We start from the raw sequence: 24,581 nt of genomic DNA, 5'->3' as shown, positions 1-24,581 counted from the left end.
GTTGTCTTACAGTGTTATATTAGTTTCAGGTATACAAACACAGTGATTCAATATTTTTATAGATTATACTCCATTGAAAGTTATTATAAAACATTGGCTATATTCCCTGGGCCGAAAAACTAACACTTATCAGCTTAATTTTTAAGCCAAATCGAAATATCCTCATGTCTAAATAGCCACACAAAAAAGTGGCTCTATTGAAATAGCTGCATCCAACGAACTGGGAGTCTGGATGTCACCTGCTTCTGGCACCTGACTTTGGTCCTTTTCTGTGCAGCTTTGCCTTCTGTTCCGCTGTATGCCAAGGTGTGCTTAATCAGAAGAGGAGCGAGCGCCAGGGCCTCTTTTAATCCTCTTGTTCCAAGTGAGGACTCTGTACGTGTCACAGATGAAACTCATCCGAAAGCCGAACAGGATGCTAGTGGCATGGCCAAGTGTCTCCCCCTCCCCGTGAGGCAGCCTGGCTGGCATCAGTCCTCTCCCCAACCTCTTTCCTGCCCCCATTCACCCATGAGCTCTTGTTGGGTCAGAAATGCAATTCTTTGATGGTGCCAGACAGCCAGATGATGCTGGAACAAAGGGAAAAAAAAGCAAAAGCAGATTTCTAAATTAAGCACAAGCCTCGTTTATAAAAATAAATAGCCACAGCCTAGCAACATGCTCACAGCTCAGCTTCCCTCTGTGATGAAGCCTCTGTGGCTAGAGCCAGGGGTGACACAGCCTTCAGGGGGCCCCAGGCCTGGCCCCGCCCCATGCATAGTACTCATCTGGAAAGTGCTGACAGTGGCACGTTGAGGGCCTGGCCCAACCAAGGGCCAGGCTCCAAAGGAGCAGTGAGGATCCAGAGCTTCCAAACCTTAATGAGGTCCCTAAACACCTACAGACTCTTGGCAGTAAGAAGCATACCCGAAATAATAGCAGGTGAAGTTCCTTGGGCTGCTCTATTGAAACAGAAGCTGCTCCTTGAGATAGCGTCTTCTGTGTTCACCACTGAATGCACAGCGCCCAGCTTAGCACATGGCGCACAGTGGGCAGTCAGACGCTGTGTAAGGGAAGACTGGATGGAGGTGTGAATGGATGGACGGAGGGATGCCGCCATCCCCTCATCCCTGCTTCCCAAGCGCTCCACCCTCAATGGAGTGGAGTGAGAATCTGAAGAGAACCGTAATCTCCTGATTATGACATGCACCAAAGAGGCAATGTTCCCTGGGCTGGATGTTTAAAGCTGAGTCAACAGCTGGGGTGAGCAAGTGGGAGGTGATTAAAGGGTGCAGGCTTTCACTGCCCCAAGTGCAGGTGGTGTGGCCATCACACATGCGGAGGGGCAGAGGATGTGAGAAGTGCCCTTGGTAACAACTGTCAGTGTTCCTGCACCTTCTCTTATTTTTAAGCAGCATCAGCACCAAAGGTGAGGTATTGCTAAACAGAGAAGCCACGGGACAAAATAGTACATGAGTTTCCGGCCTTAGTCCTTTGGGAACAGAAAAGTAGAGCTCACGTTGCCCTTTGAGGCTCCACAGGCCAACACATCAGAAATGGACCACAGCACAAAGATTTAATCCCATCACCAACGCTCCCAAATCATGAGATGATTAAGTAAAGCTGGGGTGATCCTGACACCGTCCTCTGAATACTGAAAATTAAGTAATCCTCTGAATCCCACGAGGATCCTGGTGAGGTTGCAGGGGACAACCTTGACTCTTGGAGCCGTTGCTTCTGCATACTCCCTAGTGACCAGAGAGTGGTTGAAGACAGCATGTCAAAGTCATAAATCTCTGTCTCAGAACAGGGGCCTTGGGTTTAAAAGATCAGGGAAATTGGCCCACAATTCAGAAATCTGTCTTCTAACATCTTTGTCTGGCCTGGCCAGAAACAGTAAAACCACGTTCATGTCAGTGAGAAAAAGGTTCTTAATTAAATTCAGATGTGCAAGAATACATTACAGGTCTACTCGTGGAATAATAATCTGTAGTGGACGGGCCATCTAAACAGCATCAAAAGGGGTACCGTAGCATCCCGCTTCACTCGACAGCACGCAGCAGAGAAGCATGAGTCCTCACAGACTCCTAGATCATTTCAGTCCCACAGCCTCCCAGAACCCCAAAGCCATGGTCCTGGAACAATCAGGATGAGGGAGTCCAGCAGTGACCAGATTGGAGATGTGACCACAAGGACACAACCCCAGCAGAGAGTAAGGACACAGACTGGTCAGGCTACCCTTGAATCTAGTGTATCTCTGGTGACCCGACAGTCATGGCATTCACAACCACAGGCCTGTGCTCCATCCTGTGTTCCAGGGGTCCTGAAGGCTCCACACCCAGGGCTCCTACTTCTGAGATGGCTGCTCAGTGGTAAGACCCCACTGACCCCCATTCTCTGTAGAGGTTACAGAGATTCATGGGAACAGAGTCCAAGACTCAGCTCTGTGACCTTAACTACTTGCAGACTTAGTTTTCTCATCTATAGAATGGAGAGAATAGAAACTCTGATGCCTGCCTCCCAAGATTGTGTGAGGATCAAATGCAACACTATTGTGTTCAAATGCTTCTCAGTCTGCAAGCTATTGTTCTACGTGAAAATGTGTTCTCAACTGTGAAAGTCCATTATGAGAAGTTTGCTTCTGATGTGGGGAGTGAGACTTCCTTTGTTACAAACTTCCACAGAGCTGCCTGGATCTCAGTGTCCTAGGGCTTGATTCATCCTAGTCATAATCCTAATTTTTTGAAGGGATCTCTGACCTGTCCTCTTGGCTTCATATACCAAAGACTTCTAACGTGTGTGTGTTTGTGTATGTGCACGCACATGTATTTGTAACTGCTTTTCTCCCCTTACAGTCCTTCAAAAAGTGCTAGAATTCTAGAACACACGAGGGACCTTAGGGGCTTCTGTAATCCATCCCTTCATTTTGCAAAGGGAGACATCAGGGCACAGAAAGGTTAAGTGCTTGTCCAAGGTCATGTTGTTACACTTGCCCTGTCCTTGGCCCCTCTCACAGCCATACAGCACCTACAGTCCAGTGGATCTTTGAGGGCCATATATCAAATCAGGTACTTCCCTCCCTCTGCTATAGCCACTTTTCCCCCATTTTTAAGTTACTATTACGTAAGCCGGGTGTGTTCTTTAGGATGTGGGGACGGGGGGCAGGAGCGTGGTAGCCAGTTGAGGGCATGTCATTACTAAAGAATGGCAGTTACAGGAACAGGTACATCTAATGATCTAGATGATGCCTCAGTGTAATAGATTATGTATTTTGCACTTGCCTTTTATTTTTGAAAAATAAATATAGAATCATTTCCCTTTTTTAGTTGTTCGTATTAATTTGCATTCAGGAAATGACCAATTACATCCAGGCAAAGCATAGATGCACCTAACATAAGTTGCTGTTGTTTTAGAAGCACATGGTATGAAGGGAACTAGGCTTCATTGAATGACACTTCCTCTACCATCTGCTCCCCTTTCTCTCAGCAGATTACCTTACACCTATGTAGTAAAAAATTAAGGTTATTTTGTGTGAAACCCTCCCCTGTCCCCTGTCTTCTCCATACCTACCCACCCATATGAAGAAGAGTCTTTCATTCTCTCTGTGACAACAGCTCTACCTGTTAGCTAGGCCTAGGGGGACCAACCATCCTAGTTAGCCCAGGACTGAGGGTCCCTGGGACATTCAGTGCTAAAACTGGAAATGTCCCAGGAAGACCAAGACAGAATGATTGCTCTCTTAGGCCTCACACCCCTTCCCCAGGGACCTTTCCAAACACATAACAAATCATTATTGAATGAATTGATAGCAAATAGTACCAAATTGCTGTGTAAAATTGAAAGTCAGGAAGAGAACTAAAATGAATGAATAAGTGAATGAAATTATTTGTTTTTAATGAAAAGATCCATGAATAATGAGCAGGGTAAGAACCAGGAGGAGGATGTCCTACCATCCAGGTGAGCAGAAGAGGAAAGTTTCATTAAAGGATTCATATAAAAATGTAGATCCCATTCATTAAAAGGAAAAAAGCTGATGGTAAGTTAGGGCAACATATTACATGAGAAATAGGCCACAACAGTACTTCCCAACTGTTTTAACTTCATGGCACACATTTTTTAAAAATTATAATATTTGCAACATGGGGTAAACTGAAAAGAGGAGCTACTTGTGGCTAGAGGTGACCATCTAAGGGACCTCTAGACCACAGAAACTCCCCAGTCCCCTGAGGGCTGAGAGGGTCAGTATCACAGCTTTCACTGACCTCTTTGAACGGGATCAGTGGCACTCTGGTCTAAACGCACAGGTCTAGACTATTCCATTGCAAATCTGAAATCCACATTTTCCCTAGGTTTCTGGTGAAACTAGCAAAGCCTAGGTGGACAAACTCCCTCTGATGACCCAATGCTACAAAGCTTCCACAAAGGGCATTTCCTGCAATGGGACAAGTTCCTGTTTATATTTCTACTTCCTTGGTGCAGGTTTCCCCAGCATGTGCACAGGGTTGCAGGTTGAGCAGTGACCTAATGACTTTGGGCAGGAAGTAATCCTAGATCACATTCGGTCTGCATCCAATTGCTGACCTGAGTCTTATGAAAACATTAGAAAAAAAAGCAAAGATATTTCCAATGATTTAAAAATTCAGAAATTTCTCATTGATAAATTCAGATAAACTTCTTGAAAAATGGAAAGGTCTGACAGCTGAGGGCCACAATTCCCACCATGGTCACAATTATCTGAGAACCGAGGGCCTAGGTAGTGCAGTGGATAGAAATGTTGGTGTCCAGAGTTCAAATCCCATCGCTGCTACTTACAAGTAACCAAATTCACGAACTTAACCTCTCAAGTCTTGGTTTCTCATCTTTAAAGCAATGTTAAACTAATAGCAATTATTTCTATGTACCAAAAATGCTTAAAACAGTGGCTAGCACATAATAATCTTTTTTTTCTTTTATAACCACCTTTATCATATATGTATTTTTATGCAACACTTCTCTACATGCATTACAAAATGACTATCACATCCATTGTCTTCTTTTTCCCATTATACATTTTTTGTTTTGATATAAACAGATTTTGAAACAATGAGGGCATGATAAATTATTTAATAAATTATATAGGAACATCTAGTGATTCTTACTTTTTTGAATTTTATTTTATTTATTTTTTTATTTAGCAGGTTCTTATTAGTCATCCATTTTATACATATTAGTGTATACATGTCAATCCCAATCGCCCAATTCATTACACCACCCGCCGCCCCCCTGCCGCTTTCCCCCATTGGTGTCCATACATTTGTTCTCTATATCTCTGTCTCAATTTCTGCCCTGCAAACCAGTTCATATGTACCATTCTTCTAGGTTCCACATATATGCATTAATATACGATATTTGTTTTTCTCTTTCTGACTTACTTCACTCTGTATGACAGTCTCTAGATCCAGCCACGTCTCTACAAATGACCCAGTTTCGTTCCTTTTTTATGGCTGAGTAATATTCCAGTGTATATATGTACCACAACTTCTTTATCCATTCATCTGTCGATGGGCATTTAGGTTGCTTCCATGACCTGGCTATTGTAAATAGTGCTGCAATGAATATTGGGGTGCATGTGTCTTTTTGAATCATCGTTGTCTCTGGGTATATGCCCAGTAGTGGGATTTCTGGGTCAAATGGTAATTTTTTTTAGTTTTTTAAGGAACCTCCATACTGTTCTCCATAGTGACTGTATCAATTTACATTCCCACCAACAGTGCAAGAGGGTTCCCTTTTCTCCATACCCTCTCCAACATTTGTTGTTTGTAGATTTTCCGATGATGCCCATTCTAACTGGTGTGAGGTGATCCCTCATTGTAGTTTTGATATGCATTTCAATAACAATTAGTGATGTTGATCAGCTTTTCATGTGCTTCTTGGCCATCTGTATGTCTTCTTTGGAGAAATGTCTATTTAGGTCTTCTGCCCATTTTTGGATTGGGTTGTTTGTTTTTTTAATATTGAGCTGCATGAGCTGTTTATGTATTTTGGAGATTAATCCTTTGTCCATTGATTCATTTGCAAATATTTTCTCCCATTCTGAGGGTTGTCTTTTCTTCTTGTTAATGGTTTCCTTTGCTGTGCAAAAACTTTGAAGTTTCATTAGGTCCCATTTGTTTTTATTTCCATTACTCTAGGAGGTGGATCAGAAAAGAACTTGCTGTGATTTATGTCAAAGAGTGTTTGTCCTATGTTTTCCTCTAAGAGTTTTATAGTCTCTGGTCTTACATGTAGGTCTTTAACCCATTTTGACTTTATTTTTGTGTATGGTGTTAGGGAGTGTTTCATTGTTTTACATGTAGCTGACCAGTTTTCCCAGAAAAACTTATTGAAGAGACTGTCTTTTCTCCACTGTATATCATTGCCTCTTTTGTCATAGATTAGTTGACCATAGGTGCATGGGTTTATCTCTGGGCTTACTATCTTGTTCCATTGATCTATATTTCTGTTTTTGTGCCAGTACCATATTGTCTTGATTACTGTAGCTTTGTAGTATAGTCTGAAGTCAGGGAGTTTGATTCCTCCAGCTCCGTTTTTTTCCCTCAAGAGTGCTTTGGCTCTTCAGGGTCTTTCTTGTCTCCATACAAATTTGAAGACTTTTTTTGTTCTAGTTCTGTGAAAAATGCCATTGGTAATTTGATAGTGATTGCATTGAATCTGTAGATCGCTTTGGGTAGTATAGTCATTTTCACAATGTTGATTCTTCCAATCCAAGAACATGGTATATCTCTCCATCTGTTTGTATCTTTACTTTCTTTCATAAATGTCTTATAGATTTCTGCATACAGTTCTTTTGTCTCCCTAGGTAGATTTATTCCTAGGTATTTTATTCGTTTTGTTGCAATGGTAAATGTGAGTGTTTCCTTAAATTCTCTTTCAGATTTTTCATCCTTAGTATATAGGAATGCAAGAGATTTGTGTGCATTAATTTTGTATCCTGCTACTCTACCAAATTCATTGATTAGCTCTAGTAGTTTTCTGGTGGCACCTTTAGGATTCTTTATGTATAGTATCATGTCATCTGCAAACAGTGACAGTTTTATTTCTTCTTTTCCAATTTGTATTCCTTTTATTTCTTTTTCTTCTCTGATTGCCGTGGCTAGGACTTCCAAAACTATGTGGAATAATAATGGTGAGAGTGGACATCCTTGTCTTTTCCTGATCTTAGAGGAAATGCTTTCCATTTTTCACCACTGAGAATGATATTTGCTATGGGTTTGTCATATATGGCCTTTATTATGTTGAGGTAGTTTCCCTCTATGCCTACTTTCTGGAGAGTTTTTATCATAAATGGGTGTTGAATTTGTCAAAAGCTTTTTCTGCATCTATTGAGATGATCATATGGTTTTTATTCTTCAATTTGTTAATATGGTGTATCATATTGATTAATTTCCATATATTGAAGAATCCTTGCATCCCTGGGATAAGTCCCCCTTGATGATGGTGTATGATCCTTTTAATATGTTGTTGGATTCTGTTTGCTAGTATTTTGTTGAGGATTTGTTCATCTATATTCATCAGTGATATTTGTCTGTAATTTTCTTTTTTTGTAGTATCTTAGTCTGGTTTTGGTATGAGGGTGATGGTGGCCTCATAGAATGAGTTTGGGAGTTCTCCTTCCTCTGCAATTTTTTGGAAGAGTTTTAGAAGGATGGGTGTTAGTTCTTCTGTAAATGTTTGATAGAATTCACCTGTGAAGCCATCTGGTCCTGGACTTTTGTTCGTTGGAAGATTTTTAATCACAGTTTCAATTTCATTACTTGTGATTGGTCTGTTCATATTTTCTATTTCTTCCTGGTTCAGTCTTGGATGGTTATAGCTTTCTAAGAATTTGTCCATTTCTTCCAGGTTGTCCATTTTATTGGCCTAGTTGCTTGTAGTAGTCTCAGGATGCTTTGTATTTCTGCGGTGTCTGTTGTAACTTCTCCTTTTTCATTTCTAATTTTATTGATTTGAGTCCTCTCCCTCTTTTTCTTGATGAGTCTGGCTAATGGTTTATCAATTTTGCTTATCTTCTCAAAGAACCAGCTTTTAGTTTTATTGATCTTTGCTATTGTTTTCTTTGTTTCTATTTCAGTTATTTCTACTCTGATCTTTATGATTTCTTTCCTTCTGCTAACTTTCGGTTTTGTTCATTCTTCTTTCTCTTGTTCCTTTAGGTGTAAGTTTAGATTGTTTATTTGAGATTTTTCTTGTTTCTTGAGGTAGGCTTGTATAGCTATAAACTTCCCTCTTAGAACTGCTTTTGCTGCATCCCGTAGGTTTTGGGTCATCGTGTCTTCATTGTCATTTGTCTCTAGGTATTTTTTGATTTCCTCTTTTGATTTCTTCAGTGTTTTCTTGGTTATTTAGTAATGTATTGTTTAGCCTCCCTGTGTTTGTGTAGTTTACATTTTTTTTCCCTGTAATTGATTTCTAATATCATAGCATTGTGGTCAGAAAAGATGCTTGATATGATTTCAATTTTCTTAAATTTACCGAGGCTTGATTTGTGACCCAAGATGTGATCTATCCTGGAGAATGTTCCATGCACACTTGAGAAGAATGTAGCGCATAATAATCATTCAATAAATGTCAATGATTCTCCTTCCCACCCTTCTTACATAGGTAGCTTTACTAGTTTCCCTACCATCCTGGCCCCATAATCATTACTGTTAGTCTAAAAAATTCAGTAAAATGAGTTTGGCATCTGTGGTGCTTCAGTTCACTATGTAACAACTCAAGTCTATATCCTTTCCAGAGATGATTGTCCTCATCCCCAGTTTGACACCTGTCCCTTCTCCGTCCCTGAGCTTCTCCCTCGTCTTGCTTGAGGTCACATGAAACCCCACAGCTGGGCAGGGGACACACAGCTGCTCTGAGTCCTCCAACTTTCTAGACAGAAGAAACATGGTCCACCTAGTTGCTTCAAGGCATCTAGTCTTGTTTCTAATATTGAGTCTTTCCCAGCCGTTTTGCTCTCCAGGTCCCCCCCAGCACATATAAGGAGAAAATCTTCTGAGCAATTCAGTTAGCAATTCAATCAACCAGAAGACACGAATGCATAGGAAAATGAGGGAGTGATTTCCTCACAGACAGTTGTTTTTAATAAACTAATGTCTACTGCTAAGCAACCTTAATCATGCCTCTTCCACAAGTACAGCTAAATAGAATACTTTCTTATTACCATGGATTAAGTTGATGCTCTCATGAGTCAGAGGGAGGTACCAGAGAAAGTTTTACTCAGGCTGCAGATGAGTGTAAAACACTTCCTAAGAAGCAAAATAGGAGTGGCATGACTGGGCTGTGTTATTTAAGGCACGTAGTTATTTTACTCACACTTTGGGTTTGACGCTTACTTGGGGAGTTAGCTGTAAAGAGCTGGATTGTTCATTCAAAGCTGAGTGGATGGAGTCATGGTGTGGGAGACAGTCTCCCTGGTTCTCTCAAGAAGACTAATAATTAAGGTTGCGGTTAGATCTTGCAGCAGACTAAGGGAGGTCCTGTGGAAGTCCCTGGACGTGAGGAGAGCCTTTGAGGCAGATTAGATGTTGCAACTGTCAAATCCCACAGCACAGGCATTATGCCAAGGGTATGAGGTGAACTGCGAGGCAGCCAATAAGAGCAGCAGGAGAATGGTACCATTTCCAACTGCTCCCGTCTCCTGACTCTGTTTGCAGAGGTAGGGCATTGGCGAAGCCAGCTGCACAGTTCCTTCTGAAAAATTTAACACACTGGGTGGCTACCCCTCCCACTGCCCAAAGCATGGAAAAATCCTTTGGTGTAACTTCCTAAGCCTCTAAATATGTATGTCCTTTAATACCTAAATGTGGCTATTTCCACAAAGCCAATCAGCTAAGGTAAAGAGCAACATTTGGAGGGAGGAATGTCTGGAGTGGAGAAGGAGGATTTCCCAGAAAATTCAGTATCTTCTTTACAACTTCTTCATCATCATCTTTTTGATACTGCAAAGAGTCAAACTAAATTTTCCTTTTGCCTCCAGTTAAATGAAACTATTAAGCTGCTGAAGGTGACACTGCAGGAAGTGTGCAGATAACTACAAGAAGTGTGAAGAACTACTGCTTTGACTAATTTTTTTGTGTCCATCTTTGACCCTTTGCTCCCTCTTTCTTGTTCCTAATCTCTAAAAACATGACCAAGACCTGAGGCTTCTCACACCAGATCTCCCTGTGTCTCTTCCTACTGCTGTGTCTCCTTCCAGCTCACTGTTTCCTCATACTCGGACCATGGAATAGCCTCTCAAGTAGAGGTGAGAAAAATTGAGAGGCTTGAAGAGAGAACTGCCTTAGGAGCTCCACCATACTCTCCTTCCTGCTGGAGGGAGAAAACAAAAACAAAAACAAACATGGCACAAACTGGGTCATATAATTCTGAGTTAGCGTCAGAGTCATTGCAGGAAGCCATTTAACTTCACTTAGCTTTGAGGTTTCCATATATAAAAGCAAAGCATATAACTTGCTCCCTACTCATTACCCAGGACTGTACTGGGAAGATTTATGAGCAAACGTTTGGAAAGGTCCTGAAGGAGGGAAGAAATCTGATCACTGTGTGTGTTCATCGTGAGGAAAGATCATTTGAAACTAGTAAGCCAACAACACACTGTTGGAAAGGAAAAGATGGAAACAGCCACCACCCGGGAAAATGAAAGAACTCACCTCCAATCTGATGAAAACTGTGTGCAGTGAGGACCAGCAGAGGAAAGATACAGTGGACGCCAAGGGAAGCTGCAAGAAGCAGTGGAGATGAGAAAAGGATCAAAGCAGGCACTGGGATCCAGGAGTTGACAAGCTATCTTGGGAAACCAAGCACACTATTGGGGAAAGCCAAAAATCCAAGATCTTCCCACATAATGCCTGCTTTGGAGATGTTGTATATCTTGTTGGTTACATGAGTATATATCGTTTTGAATATTCATCAAACTCTACACCTAATATACAGTATATGTAAATTTTATCTTACTTTAAAAATCTGTCTATCTAAGCCCATTCAAATCAATGAGTTCCCTGCTGCGCCCACGAGCAGCTATACTGCAATTACCAATTTTTATAACAACAGTTCTCATAATTATATTAAACAAGATGAATGTATGCAAATATGGATATTCATGTATATCATAATAGATACAGTTAGATTAAAACTGACTTTGTCATTCTCTAGTAACTGTTATTTCGGCACATTTGTAACACACTGCTAATCATTCAAATGCCAAATGCCTTTGGAATTACCAAAAATAAAATTAGATTGTGTGCAGCAGACTTTTGGTGTTAAATATGTTTTACTGATTTCTAATTCATTAAAAATTGGTGAAGCATGTGTGGAATATGAAAATTCTATTTATCAGAATATTGGTTTGCCCAAATGATACTATACTCTTACAAAACCTAATAATAGAGTTTACTATACGTATGATTTAGACTTTGGGGAAAAAATAGGTAACAACAGTTATACCTGAATTCATGAATTAGCTGTTGTTTGGTTTGCAGTTCTAACACAAAAGATAAATATTGCTTAACCCAGACTAGTGACTTACTGAGAATAATCAGTGTCTGAAAGGAGCCTGAAGCTGGGTTCTTGCTAAAGAAGTATCACACTTTTGTAAATCACACATACTTGTGAAATTCAAGTTTGTGTATTTTCTTTCGAATAGAAACTTCAGATAAACAAAGAAAGAACTTATTTGAGAATAGGCAATAAATATAAGCCAATCAGTTAATTTGCCGCCATTTCTTGTCAATATCAGCACAGGCTTGATCTTTAACAGCAGTGAGGTGCGATCACCACGTCATCTTCCTCATCATCATTACAGCATGGGTCCTCTGAGACTCTGAGATCTGCGTGCAGCAAATTTATCCAGGACTGCCTTAGGGCGTAACACCTGTAGGACAGCAGAAGAAACATGACTAGAAGGAAAAGTTGAACCCCACTGCAATGGCGACAAATATCTAAGCTGATCTCAGGAGAGACTCTAAAGGTGAAAGGGGACTCTACTGATGACCCTTCTGGGGCAAAGAGGACCAGAGCTTGTACTCTCACATCAACCCATCATTGAATATGGGACGCCCCAGAAAAGGGACATGACCTTGAGCAAGAGAGCTTCCTTTGGCTTACGGAGCTATTGGCAGCCAGGAAAATGAATGTGTCGGACCTGGGGGGAAGCTGGTGTTGTATCACAGCATCAACTACAATCTTCATGTTATAAGTCTTTAATAAATGGCTGGCCATGTGCTAAGCTTTTTACACACATTTTCTAATTCTCACTATAGTCCTGTGAGGGAGATAAATTATCACCTCTTTTTACAGTGGGGGAAACCAAGGCTTAGGAAAGCTAAGTAACTTGCCCCAAGATCACCCGCCAACTGCTTAGCAGTACAACCTGTGTTCAAACACAGGCTACATGTCTCCAAAGTACTTGCACTTGACCAAAACCCTGGATGTAGAGTCAGGAGGCCAGGATCCCCTCAGTGACAAGCTGTGTAGGTTTGACCAAATGCAGCTCTGAATCTCTTCTTAACCTGCAGAGGGTAGACATCTTTCTGAAACGTTCGAGGACCCTCTAAGGCACCAGAAGGTGGGGAGCAAGGGGCAGATTGGTCAGGGCTAGCGGAATAACTCTCCTGTGCATGTGCCCTCCAGGGCTCGTGGTGTCCAACCATCGATTTGGAGGTATCTACAGGGGACGGTGAACCTGAGTGCCATTAAGGCCAGTTTCAGTATCCAAGGAGCTTTGGGGCAGTAGTGGTGCCTGCAGTCAGAGGGGTGGGAGGGCTGTAGTTCTGGGTTGTCCATTCACCTAGAAGCAGGACTCTAGGAAGTGGACAGGGGACAGGGAATTCAGCAACAGCGGAAAGATGTTACACGTCTCAGCTGACAGGCGCTGTTAGACTCCAGTCCGGCTGAACCAGTAATCCTTTATCACGGCTTCCAAGGCCATGATGATGTTTATTGCAGACATACTTCTCCCTCCACATCCATCTTTTTCTCCCACCTCCTGCTCTGCCCCCAGTTACAATGAGTTGCGTACTTTTTCTACAGCAGGTACTGTGTGCCTTCTCAGCTTCAGGTTTCTGCCTGGAAGACCATTCTCCCTGGTTCCCTTTCTTTACCTGGCTAACTCCTACTCATCCCCCATGTGTCTACCAGGACTCTTCCAGGAAGCCTTCCTTGATCTCCCAAGACTGAGTAGGTGACCCCCCTGTGTTCTCCCAGAGCAGCCTGTGTTGGGAGGATTATATAATGACCGGCACATAACAGCACTCTGCAAACAGTGGCCATTATTATTACTCTTCCTTGATGGTACCTATCATTCTGAACTGGAGACTGTGCATGCTTTGCCTGGGCCTAGGCCTTTACTCTGTCTCTACCATCTGCCATATTGCAGAGCATACAATAAATGCCTGATAAATATTTGTTGAAACAATAAAAACCTCAGTTACACAACCGGGTAAACATGGACAGGACAGCATGGGGGAGGGGGAAGGGAGGGAGGTGGCTACGGCTCTCTTGCAATCTCCCAGAGGCTGGCCCACAAAGCCAGTGCCAGTCTCTGCCAGGAAGTAGGTCTGAGCTTCCATCTGCATTGGCTGTTGTGCTCAGGGTTGTGTAAGCAACGGGGAGGAATTCCTTTCTGGCTTCAGAGCCTGTAACTGAGAGGGCAGACAGGGATGGTCACGTGGGCAGGATCACTGTTCACAGTGTGATTCCACCTTTTTTGTTTAAGAGACAGTGCAGCATATGGAATATACATGGAATCTTGGGTCAGACACACCTGCGTTCAAATCCCTGTTCCTTTACCTATGGCTATGAGGCAGCTTTAGGTAAGGGCAGACTCTTTGGGGCAAGACTTCGTGGATTTGAATTCTAGCTCCTCCACTTCCTCACTGTGTGACATTAGACATGTTACGTCACCTCTCTGTGCCTTGGTTTTCCTCATCTGTAAAATGGAAATAATAATTTCTCCTTCACAGGGTTATTATGAGGATTGAATGAGTTCACAACTGTAAAATTCTTAGAACAGGGCTTGGCGTATAGTAAGTACAATGTAAAGGTTTACCTGATCATTCTGAGCCTCAATTTTCTCATCAGAAAAAAATGGATATATGTAGAACACTTGGTTCAGTGCCTGACATATGGCATACTCCCGGTAACCATTATTATTATTGCTATTACCATCACTTCCTTTGTAAGTGGAAGATACTTTCTTAGGGTGAGCTAAATTAAATAATAGAAACTTTCTTCTGGTGGATACTATTGGTCTCTACTGATGATTGAGCTATTTCTGTGTGGTTCTGAGCCAGCGTCTTCCCCGTGCCTTGTCTTCTTTCCCTAATGCTCTGAAAACCTTCCTCGTAGACCCAAACACTCAAATGCATACCTACTTCTCTGATAAATGAGCAAAGCAGGGGTGTATTAATTTTCTTGGGCTGCCATACAAGGTACCACAAACTTCGTGGCTTAACACAACAGAAATTTATTCTCTCACAGCTCTGGAATCAGAAGTCTGAAACCAAGGTATTGGCAGGGCCACCTCCCTCTGAAAGCTCTGGTGGAGAATTCCTTGCCTCTTCCAGCTTCGGTGGCTCCAGGCATTCCTTGGCTTGTGGTGGCATCACTCCAATCTCTATATTTGTCCTCACATGGCCTTCTCCCTCTGTGCATCTCTGTCAAAATCTTCCTCTGCCTATCTCTATTAAGGACACCTGTCATTGGATTTAGGGTTCACCCTAAATTCTGGAAGACCTCATCTTGAGATCCTTAATTATATCTGCAAAGACAATTTTTCCAAGTAGGCTCACATTCACATGAGTTGGGAGGTGAACATATCTTTGGGGGCCACCTATTCAACCCACTAGGAGGAATAAAAGGGCCCTAACTGGTTCCAAATAGAATCCATCCCTTTACCTTGATTGAACCTACATATATTTCCTTTTCCCGTTTCCTTTCCCCTGCACACCTGTTCCAGTCTCGTCCATACTTCTTTTATGGGATGTTCACAGCTAGAGGGGCAAGTAAGACATCCTGACCAACTAATCTGCTGCTTCCTGGCTCCACTCTGGTCCACGTCTGTACCTGCTTCCTACCTCAGGCTTCGCTGTCAGCCCGTTGTATACTTGAGCCCATGAAAGCTTATTCTGGTTGGCCCACTCAGTTGCCTTGCAGATAGCCAGGAGAGTTGGATGTCACCCTGGGACCTTGCAGTACCAGCTTGCCCCACCTGGCTCTTCACCAGGGTTGCCTTAGTCACACATCAGATTTCATAGATGAGGCCAAAGCAGGAGACCCTGGTGAGCTGGAACAAGTAGGGGCAGTGGATCTGGGTCAGAGCAGGAATTATGTTTGCACTTGGACCAGGCAGATAGGCTCAGAGAAGGAATCTGGGTCAAAAGCTTGGCAGGCTAGTAGGAAACATGAAGCCTGATACACAAATTAAATTGGAGACTAGCTCTTCATCTGCACAGTCCAGTTCTTGGTTCTCCAAAGTCTGATTGAGGTGGGTCTGTGACATGTGGCATATCATATGTTGCAAGGGCCAACTAAATTTAATGTGTATTCATCGAGCATTTGCTATCATGCCAGGATCTAGGGATACAGAGTCAGAACATAGCAGGCAACACATACACATAAAAAACTAACGCCATAAAATGTGATAACTATGTGCCAGTGTTATAAGACGTCCGGTTCTGCCTTGGGTTAGGGAATGGGTCATGATGAGGGCACAGAGAGGGAATATTTGAGTGGGCTCTTAAAGAATTCAGGAAGGACAGTGCGAAAGGACAGCCCAGAAAGTATACTGTCCACTGACCAAGCGGGTGCCTCTTCCTCTCCTCTTGCTTTGTGTTGATCTCATCCAAAGCCTAGACCTTGCATAAAAAGAACCATGTTTTGCACAAGATCTATTTCTGATCGGCAATCTAAAGACAGATATCAAACGTGTTCTACAAATGGGTCGTGGCCCAGAGAAACAACCAACCAGAAGGGCCTCCAGTTGTGAGGAACTGGTTTGGTGGGTACTGGCTGGATAGCAGAGGCCCCACCTCCACACCTACTACTATCCACGCAGTGGGAAACTTCAGTGTATCAGCGTGTTTCAGTGATACATCAATATTGAGATTATCACGTGGCCTGTTTGGATGTCTTTCTTATGAAAATTTTTTGCTATTTATTTTACATGTAGAATATGTTGTCTCTCAAACCCCAAGAAGGCATTTCTGATCACAGTCTCTGATAAAAGGGAAGGAGGCTATTGTTCATTACTCCCTGTCCCATATTTTTTCAGAATTTAATGAATATCTCTTTGAACTTTCTTGGAGGTCTCTTGTAACCCAACATCTTTATAATTAAGTGATATTTTAAAATTAGGAAATGGGGCATCTTCATGGAATATTAATTTTATCTAATTATTATTAAGTCACCTAATTGGGTACATAGGTTTAAATGTTTCCCAATATTAAAACAAACATGGATATATTATTTAGCATTTAAAAAATATATATATATGTTATATATGTATATATCATATATATCAGCATTGAATATAAAATTCAAATAAATTTTAGAAGCTAAATGTTGACCTCAAAATAATGAGAGAAGCCAGACATGTGAATCCATTTATATGACATTCTGAAAAAGGCAAGATTATAGGGATAAAATTCATCTCAGTGCTTGCCAGGGGCTGGGAGTGGAAGAAGGAAATTGCAGAGGAACACAAGGAACTTTGGAGATGATGAAAAATGTTCTATATCTTGATTGTGATGGTGGTTACATGACTGTGTATACGTACCAAAATTTAATTAACTATACAATTTAAAAGGGTGAATTTTACTTTATGTAAATTGTATCTCAATAAACCTGACTTTTTAGAAAAACAATCAGGTTACTCCAGGCTCCCTTTTCAGGCTAATTCACTGCTGCATCTACTCTTTCTTACTTGCTTTTGGGAATACCCAGATAGAAGAGTCTGAGACTTACCCATTTAACATCTCTTCTCTTTAAAAGAAAGAGTTTTGAGTAAGATTCTGAGTAAGATGGATCCCAAGATCTTGAACAATTTAAACATGAACAAGCATTTCAGGAGTAGGAAGTATAGGGCAACTTCAAATGTATATAAAATACCAACATACATACACACCATGTTTTAGAGATATGTAATCATTTATCTCAGTCTTCCTAAACTTCTTTACTTGTGAAATGTTCACTTGCTGCTCTATATCAATAAGGCAAGTCTATCAGTTTCTTGTAGTGCAAAGTACCACAGATTAGGTGACTAAAACAAGGGAAATTTATTTTCTCACAGTTCTGGACGCTAGAAGTCTGAGACCAAGGTGTCAGTGGAATTGGCTCCTTTGAAGGCCTCTCATCTTGGCTTGTAGAGGACCGTCTTCTCTTCCTTGTGTCTTCACATTGCTTTCCTTCTCTGTGTGTCTGTGTCCTAATCTCCTCTTCTTATAAGGACACCAGTCATATTGGGTTAGGGCCCACCCTAAGGACCTCATTTTAACTTGATTAACTGTTTAAAGACCCTATCTCCAAATACGGTCACCTTCTCAGGGGTTAGGTCTGCAATATATGACTCTGGGGGGTGGACACAATTCAGTCCAGAACAGCATGCTTCCCACTCCTTACCTTTCCAGCCATATGACGTCTCCCAAGATGTATCTTCCTCCTTTATTTTTTTTCACTTTGGTTTCCTCCCTGCTCTGTCAACATTTGCAAAAGGTGGCAGGAAGCCCAAACACTCTGACACGCTAAGGTGCTCTAACACCGATGCAGGCCCAGATGCGCCATTTAATGTGTTTGCTTTCGTTTGGGTGCATTCCTACAAATCCTTTCCTCAAAAGGTTTCGTGGAGCAACTTTGAACTCTCAAACCACATCCAGAATGCATCAGACATGTCGAACAGAAACTTAAGTACTTCCTACGGTGCACATAGCCTTGAACTTGTTGCCGCCACACATATAAATGGCGAGAAATGCTTGAATAGCAAATCTGCAGTAAGGCAACAACAGTGCAGTTTTTAACCCCAGCTTCTGCTGCTAGTGTGGATAATTAATGGTCAGACAAGAGTCAGATCCAAAAGTAATTAATCTCTGAGCAGTACAGTCATTTCAAGCTGAAAAGGTTCCTCTTCTCACTGAAAGGCAGGGAGACTTATTGAACTTCTGGCAGAAGGAGCATCAGTTCTGGCTCTGCTTCCTCTACCACAAGACGATATTCCCAGGCAGCTCTTGGAGAGCTGGGAGCAAGCCCAGTGGTCTTTGCATGGTCTCATAGAGCAGCAAATGGAAACATAAGTAGCTCAGACTCTCTGTATAAAAGCAGTTGATGCAAACTCTGTACTCTTAGGTTCAACTTTTATGCAAATAAAATACTGACAACTCTTTACAGTTAATACTGGGACTAAGAAGTGATGAGCCCGCAAGGTTCTGTGTGACACATGGATAAAGATCAGTGAATGACACAAGATCAGGAAGATAAAACGCGAAGTGGGGAGCTTCCCTGGTGGCGCAGTGGTTGAGAGTCCGCCTGCCGATGCGGGGGACGCGGGTTCATGCCCCGGTCCAGGAAGATCCCACGTGCCGCGGAGCGGCTGGGCCCGTGAGCCATGGCCGCTGAGCCTACACATCCGGAGCCTGTGCTCCGCAACGGGAGAGGCCACAACAGTGAGAGGCCCGCGTACCGCAAAAAAAAAAAAAAAAAAAAAAAAAAAAAAAAAACCGCAAAGGGGACCTATAGATACGAAAAAAGGCAGAAACAATTCAGGTTATAACATCATACGTCATAAGGGAGGAAACTGAGTGATAGTCATGTGTTGGCTGCCCTTTATTGAGTGGCTCTTATTGTGCAAGGCCTGTGCTAGGTGCTCTGCATGGGCTCAGGCCTAGAACAGCACTGCCTTTGCCTCTTAAGATCCCTTGTTTGCAGATGAAGATAGTGAAGCTCTGTAACATGCAGTAAATTAGAACCCAAGCACCAAGTTCCCCCTGGTGCTCAAGCCCATTCTCTTCTGCTATCCACTGTAACAGCCACTTACCCGTTAGTAGTTCATCGTACTGAGTAAACGGAACACGGAACGTAGTTTTTTCCTGAGTGTGGTTTCAATTCTCAAGTGATTGTTTCATTTCTCTTCATAAAGTTCAAAGAAGCCATATACCAGTAGATTCTGCTAAGAGAGTGATGCTTCAAACAGGGGAACGCAGCTGAGTTTTGCCTTCAAGGCTCTGATGTCCAGAGAGGGCCAACGTTATTAAAGAGAGTAGTTCATTTACTTGAAGGGGTGAAGTGTCTCCCTTTCTGCTCAATTCACAGCAGTTGGGACGGTGTGGTCCCTCCACGGATGAGGTTGCTGTCCAGTGGAAGACAGGACAGGCTGGACAACAAGTGCACAGATACATTGGATTACAATATCCGCGGAGTGATGAGGCTGTAATGCTTGGTGCAAATTAGCAAGGTTGATAGGAGCGACTGGGAAGCATCCAGAAGGGAAGACACCTGAGCAAGGAAAGCGAGTAGAAGAGAAGAGGGAGCATTGGGTGATGGCAGTAGTGGTTTAAGTGCTGTTTGGCCCAAACACTTAACAGAGCACCTAAGCATGGATGGGTAGAGCTAGGAAGGCTTTAATCCCTGGGTTGGAGTCCGAAACTTCCAGCCACATCTGCCCTAACTCTGGTGCCTTGGCTTTTGAGTTTCCACAGGCTGTGACGCAAACCTGGTGTTTTCTTGGGTGGGGAAGGGGTAGAACAAATGACTAGGTCAGCAGGGGAAAAAGGGATGACTGACAACCATTATCCCTGCAACCCTGGAGAAGGGGATCCTGCCTGGCTGGCCTGACTTCTGCTCTGACTCATGCTGTGGCTGTCACAGTGCCTCTGACTCACCCAGGCTAGAAGCCCAAGAACCAACGTTGACACCTCTGACTCCCTCAGGCATCATATCTGGTCTCCAACACGGAGGGATTTTACCCCCAGACTATGTTTAGAGCCCATTCCCTTGCTCCATCCCTTGCTTTGGGCCAGGCCCTCATCCTCCTAAACTGGTCTTCCTGCCTCTAGTCTACTCACTGGAATCCATTCTCTGAACCCTGACGTGTGTGATCTTTTTTGAGAAAGAAAACAATCCGATCATGTTCCTGTTTCCTTTTGCCAGAGTTGTGGTTCTCAGCTGGAGGTGCCTCTGAACTCCACAGACCCAGGAGCAAATTTACACATGTATGACACACGGCACAGGTTGTTAATGATGAACAAATGCTACTACATCTCTGCATATTCTACTGTCCCCTGTAGTTAGATTGGGGCATGTGACTAGTTTTGTCCAATGACTTGTGAGCAAAAGTGACAAGGTCCCTTCCAGGCTGAGATAGGGTGCCTCCTCCTCCCCTGATGCAGGGACCTTGGAAGATAATGTTCTCAGTGGCTTTACCACAACATGATGGGGGGCTACTGTATAGTGTAGACATAACTTTTATATGCACTGGACCTGACTTGAGCAAGAATAAACCTTCATGTCTTAAACCATTGGGATTTGGGGGGTTTGTCTAAGGCAGCAGTTAATGTTCTATATCCTTTCTCCGCAATTTAATAACATGCTTTATCTCATGCTTATCCATTGCAAGTTATGGAGGTTGGATGACTTTTTTGAAATGGGAAACAAATTACTTCTTAATAATTGCAGGACTGGGGGAGGTTAAAAAGAAATCTATAAAGACACGATCCACTGGAAAGAAAGTATAAAAAGTGAGTCCTTAAGAGTGAATATTGGGGACAGCTGGCCTGCAGAATAAAGCCCAAACATGAAGCTCACGTCAAAGCAGAGAAGACATGAAAGTCTTTGTAGTTTTGTTGGCAATGGCTTCTTGTTGCCCTGTGTTGTGATCAGCTTGGACTTCATTGTTCCGCAACTGCACGTTGCCCTCCCACGTGACCTTGCCCTTGCAAACACTAGTGTGTCATCTTCAGCCTTTACAACTCCGCCTCATCCTTCAAGACCCAACTGAAATGTCACCTTCTGCCCTGAGCTCCCAGCTCCCTCAGCCATGACCTCAGTCACAGCATCTCTTTCAAGATATTGGGGTTTTATCTATGCACGTCTGCCTCTTCACTAAAACACAAACTTCTCCTGTGCAAGTCATGGTTCGTTTTCATCTCTGTGTCCCTGAACCCCTAGAATAGTGCCTGGCACACAAGAGGTGTTCACCAACTGCTTTGGGGTACCCTCCTAGACACTTCAGATGGGTTGGCCACATGTGGCAATGAAGAAACTACATCGTTTTATTAAACTTCATAGATACTACGTTTTTTACAAATTGAGGGTTTGTGGCAACCCTGCATGGGGCAAGTCCGTTGGTGCCGTTTTCCAATAGCACTCACTTCGTTTCTGTGTGTCACACTTTGGTAATTCTCACAATATTTAAACATTTTTCATTATTATGACATTTGTTATGGAGATCTGTGATTGGTGATCTCTGATGTTACTACTATGTCTCACTGAAGTCTCAGATGATGGTTAGCATTTTTTTAGCAATAAAGTAAATTAATTTAAATTATGATTTTAATTTAATGTATGTACATTGTTTTATAGACATAATGCTCTTGCACACTTAACAGACTACAGTCTAGCATAGAGATAACTTTTATATGCACCGGGAGACCAAAAAATTCACGTGACTTGCTTTATCACGATATCTGCTTTATTGCGGTCATCTGGTTATCTCTGAGGTCTGCCTGTAGTGAAATTGTCTAGACCTTCACTTGTAAAAGAATTCTATAGTTAAGAATAATCAGTGCCTCAGCACCAAGTTCTTGGCACATGTTCAAGGACTATAAGCCCTAAATTATATATGCTAGTGTGTAAACTGCCAATCAAACACCACCTTCCACAATGGAGGGACAAACATAATGAAACCCGAGTTTGGTAGAACCTAACAAAACTGCTCATGTTACTTCTTCATCTCTCCTTAACATGGAAAACTGTCACCTTTTCTATATGTTCTATGTACATTTCAGCTCCTGCCCTCAGACAGTCAGGAGTACAGTTTCTTAAACAAATTAGGAGATTTGATAGCCTGACATAAGGTTGTCTAATGCAGACCCAGGTACCACCAGTCCCCTCGCCTGCAGCCACGGCAGACGATCTCAAGGACCACAAGGTCCCAACCATGAGTCTGGAGCCCACCTCACAGCCCCACACCATCCCGAGAGCTTCTGCTGGCCAGTTGGAGTTGGTACTTGAAATGAATGATTCATATTCTAGGTTTCAGTTGTAGAAGGTCAGGACTCCAATGCACAAACTGTCCTAAATCTTGTGTCTATCTCTGGGTCATTTATTTCTGGATGAAAGACAGTTGCCTGTCTTGCAGGATTTGTGTTCTTTATCTCTCTCTTTCTTTTTTTTTTTCTCTAAACATACAAGGCAGAATACAAAATTCAACCATTATTTCTCAGTGAACTGAACATTAAACTACTATAAATTTTCAAGGCCTCCATGATCTGGTATCTCTCCCTCTCTCTTTTCCTGTTAAACAAAGCCAGGCTGTGTATGGCGTCGTCCCCTCAAGCTGTTTCCTCAATCTATAGGATTGTGCAAGGTGCAACGTTTTGGCGAGGCACTAGGTGGCATCTATGGGAGGCACTTGGTGAAGTCTCCCCGAAAATGCTTTTTTAGGGCACTCCACCGTTCTCCATGTTGTCTGCCGTTGTCTGTTGGGCGTGTTGGAGTTAATCCATTGCCATCTGTCTTTATTTTGCTAACATACTCAGTCGGACGCCACACAATTGAGCTCCGCAAAGGTCGGCTCTCCAGTACAGCAATGACCAAGTCTTTCTAAACAATATCACCACACAGCATTCTTCCTGCCTTGAAGCATTCGGGCTTATTTTGCCTTGCTTTGTTTATACGGCTCTTCATCTTCAAAGAGTGAGAAAAACTGATCTGAACTCAAAGCCACGACAAGGCATGGCTCCTCTTTCCAAGCTGAGAACATGCCAATCGACCTGTTCCTATTACATAAAAACCCCAGGCAGCGCAGCAGAGGACGTGGGCTGTGTCCGTACAGCCCACACCGGCACCACCACATCCTCCAGGATGCAGGTACTCAGAGTGGTTGTTGATGATGTTATTTTTGTGGTTGTTGATGATGTTATTTTCATATTTGAGGGGCTGGTAGGAGGGGTGAGGAGTGAAGCAGAAAGAAAGAAGGAAAGAGAAGGGAGGGGAGAGTGAGTTGATATTTGAATGACATTCTTCCATTGCTATTCCAAAAGAAGGATGAATTAATCATTTCAATGGCCTAGAAGTGGTATTTGTCCTTCCATTGCTTGTTTACTCATTCATTCATTCATAATGTATTGAAGACCTACTGTCTGTGTCAGGCGCTATACTAGATGCTCCAGATATAGATGGGATCAACTCACCAAGAGTCACTGCCCTGTTGGGGCTTACAATTTGTAGGGAGACAGATATTCATCAAGTAAACACAAGGGCGAGTGAGACAGCCGAGGTGTTGTAAGTGCACGTAATAGTGGCCCTTACCTAGACCGGGGTCAGAGTCATCTCTGAGACAGATGAAGATGAAGAGGGTTTTAAAATATCATTCTTCTTTCTATGCTCCCATGTGCTAAGTACTCTGCTTAGCAATTAGCACATGCTAGATTAGTATTTGGTGACCATGTGGCAAGTTTTTACTGGGCATGGAGAGAGGAAGGTCCAGCAGAATGAGAACCACAGTAAGAACACAGCCCAGTCCCTGATGAAGAGGCAAGAGCTTCTCTTACACAAGCAGAGATTTCAGCTCTCCCTGTTCTGTTTACCAACCCCTGGATTTGGCTTGTTTTTCCTCACAAATTACTTCCTCCATAACCACTTGCTTTCGCCCTATTTCTGCACCGAAATTATATTAAAATCTTCTTCCGTCTTCTATCTTTATTGAAGTCCATTTTGTTCAAAGTTTTAAAGTCCTGATCAAGCAAAAGTGAATTAAACATTAACCTGGTAGTTTACCCTGCTATCTTAGGGTAGTTCTTCAGGTTTGATTCACACTCCGAGTTTTAAAAAATACAAAACAAAGAAGAGGCAGGAAAAAAGGAAATCTCCTACCATGTTTATCTGTCTTCTCCATTGTACTGTACTTTCAGGAGAAAGTACTATTTTATTCCACTCTACAGGGTTTCACCTATAAAGAAAGCAAAGGGGGCCCATATCCTGACACACTGGCATATGAATCAAGCAAACGCAGGGCTACTAATCTGTAGATTTTAGGAACTGCAAGCTCCCTGGGTTTTGTTATAGGTGCTGGAATAGATGGACCTTTGTTGGAGTTTCATGTGGCCTCCCTGCTTACCAGTGCATTTGTGAATGACCCAGTCTAAAAGGACTTTATCTTGACAACCATACTTGTTTGTCATTAAATATTTGAGGTCTGAGTCCTTTCAGGTCACCTCTGGGAGAATTGCACCAACAGGTAGTTCGCAGACCAGTCCCAGCTGCAGCAATAACACAGGAAGACTTTGTTATGCTTTGTCTTGGTTTTACCAAATTCCTCCTGGATGCTGACTCCAGGTTGGCAGGCAGCTGCCCTTCAT

At 42.6% G+C, this 24,581-nt stretch overlaps 1 protein-coding gene across 1 annotated transcript; it reads right to left on the bottom strand.

Moving 5' to 3' along the window:
* Positions 1 to 168: 168 nt before the first annotated feature.
* SMIM2 (small integral membrane protein 2) lies at positions 169 to 24,581 on the bottom strand. The gene is given in 3 exon segments (XM_060129567.1): positions 169 to 459; positions 461 to 494; positions 24,532 to 24,581. Coding segments are annotated over 3 exon segments (375 nt in total).

This window comes from Lagenorhynchus albirostris, chromosome 18 (genome assembly GCF_949774975.1).
Source record: "Lagenorhynchus albirostris chromosome 18, mLagAlb1.1, whole genome shotgun sequence".
Classification (NCBI taxonomy): domain Eukaryota; kingdom Metazoa; phylum Chordata; class Mammalia; order Artiodactyla; family Delphinidae; genus Lagenorhynchus; species Lagenorhynchus albirostris.
Note: the sequence above shows the minus strand (reverse complement) of the source record. Positions and strands in the feature narration are given on the sequence as shown.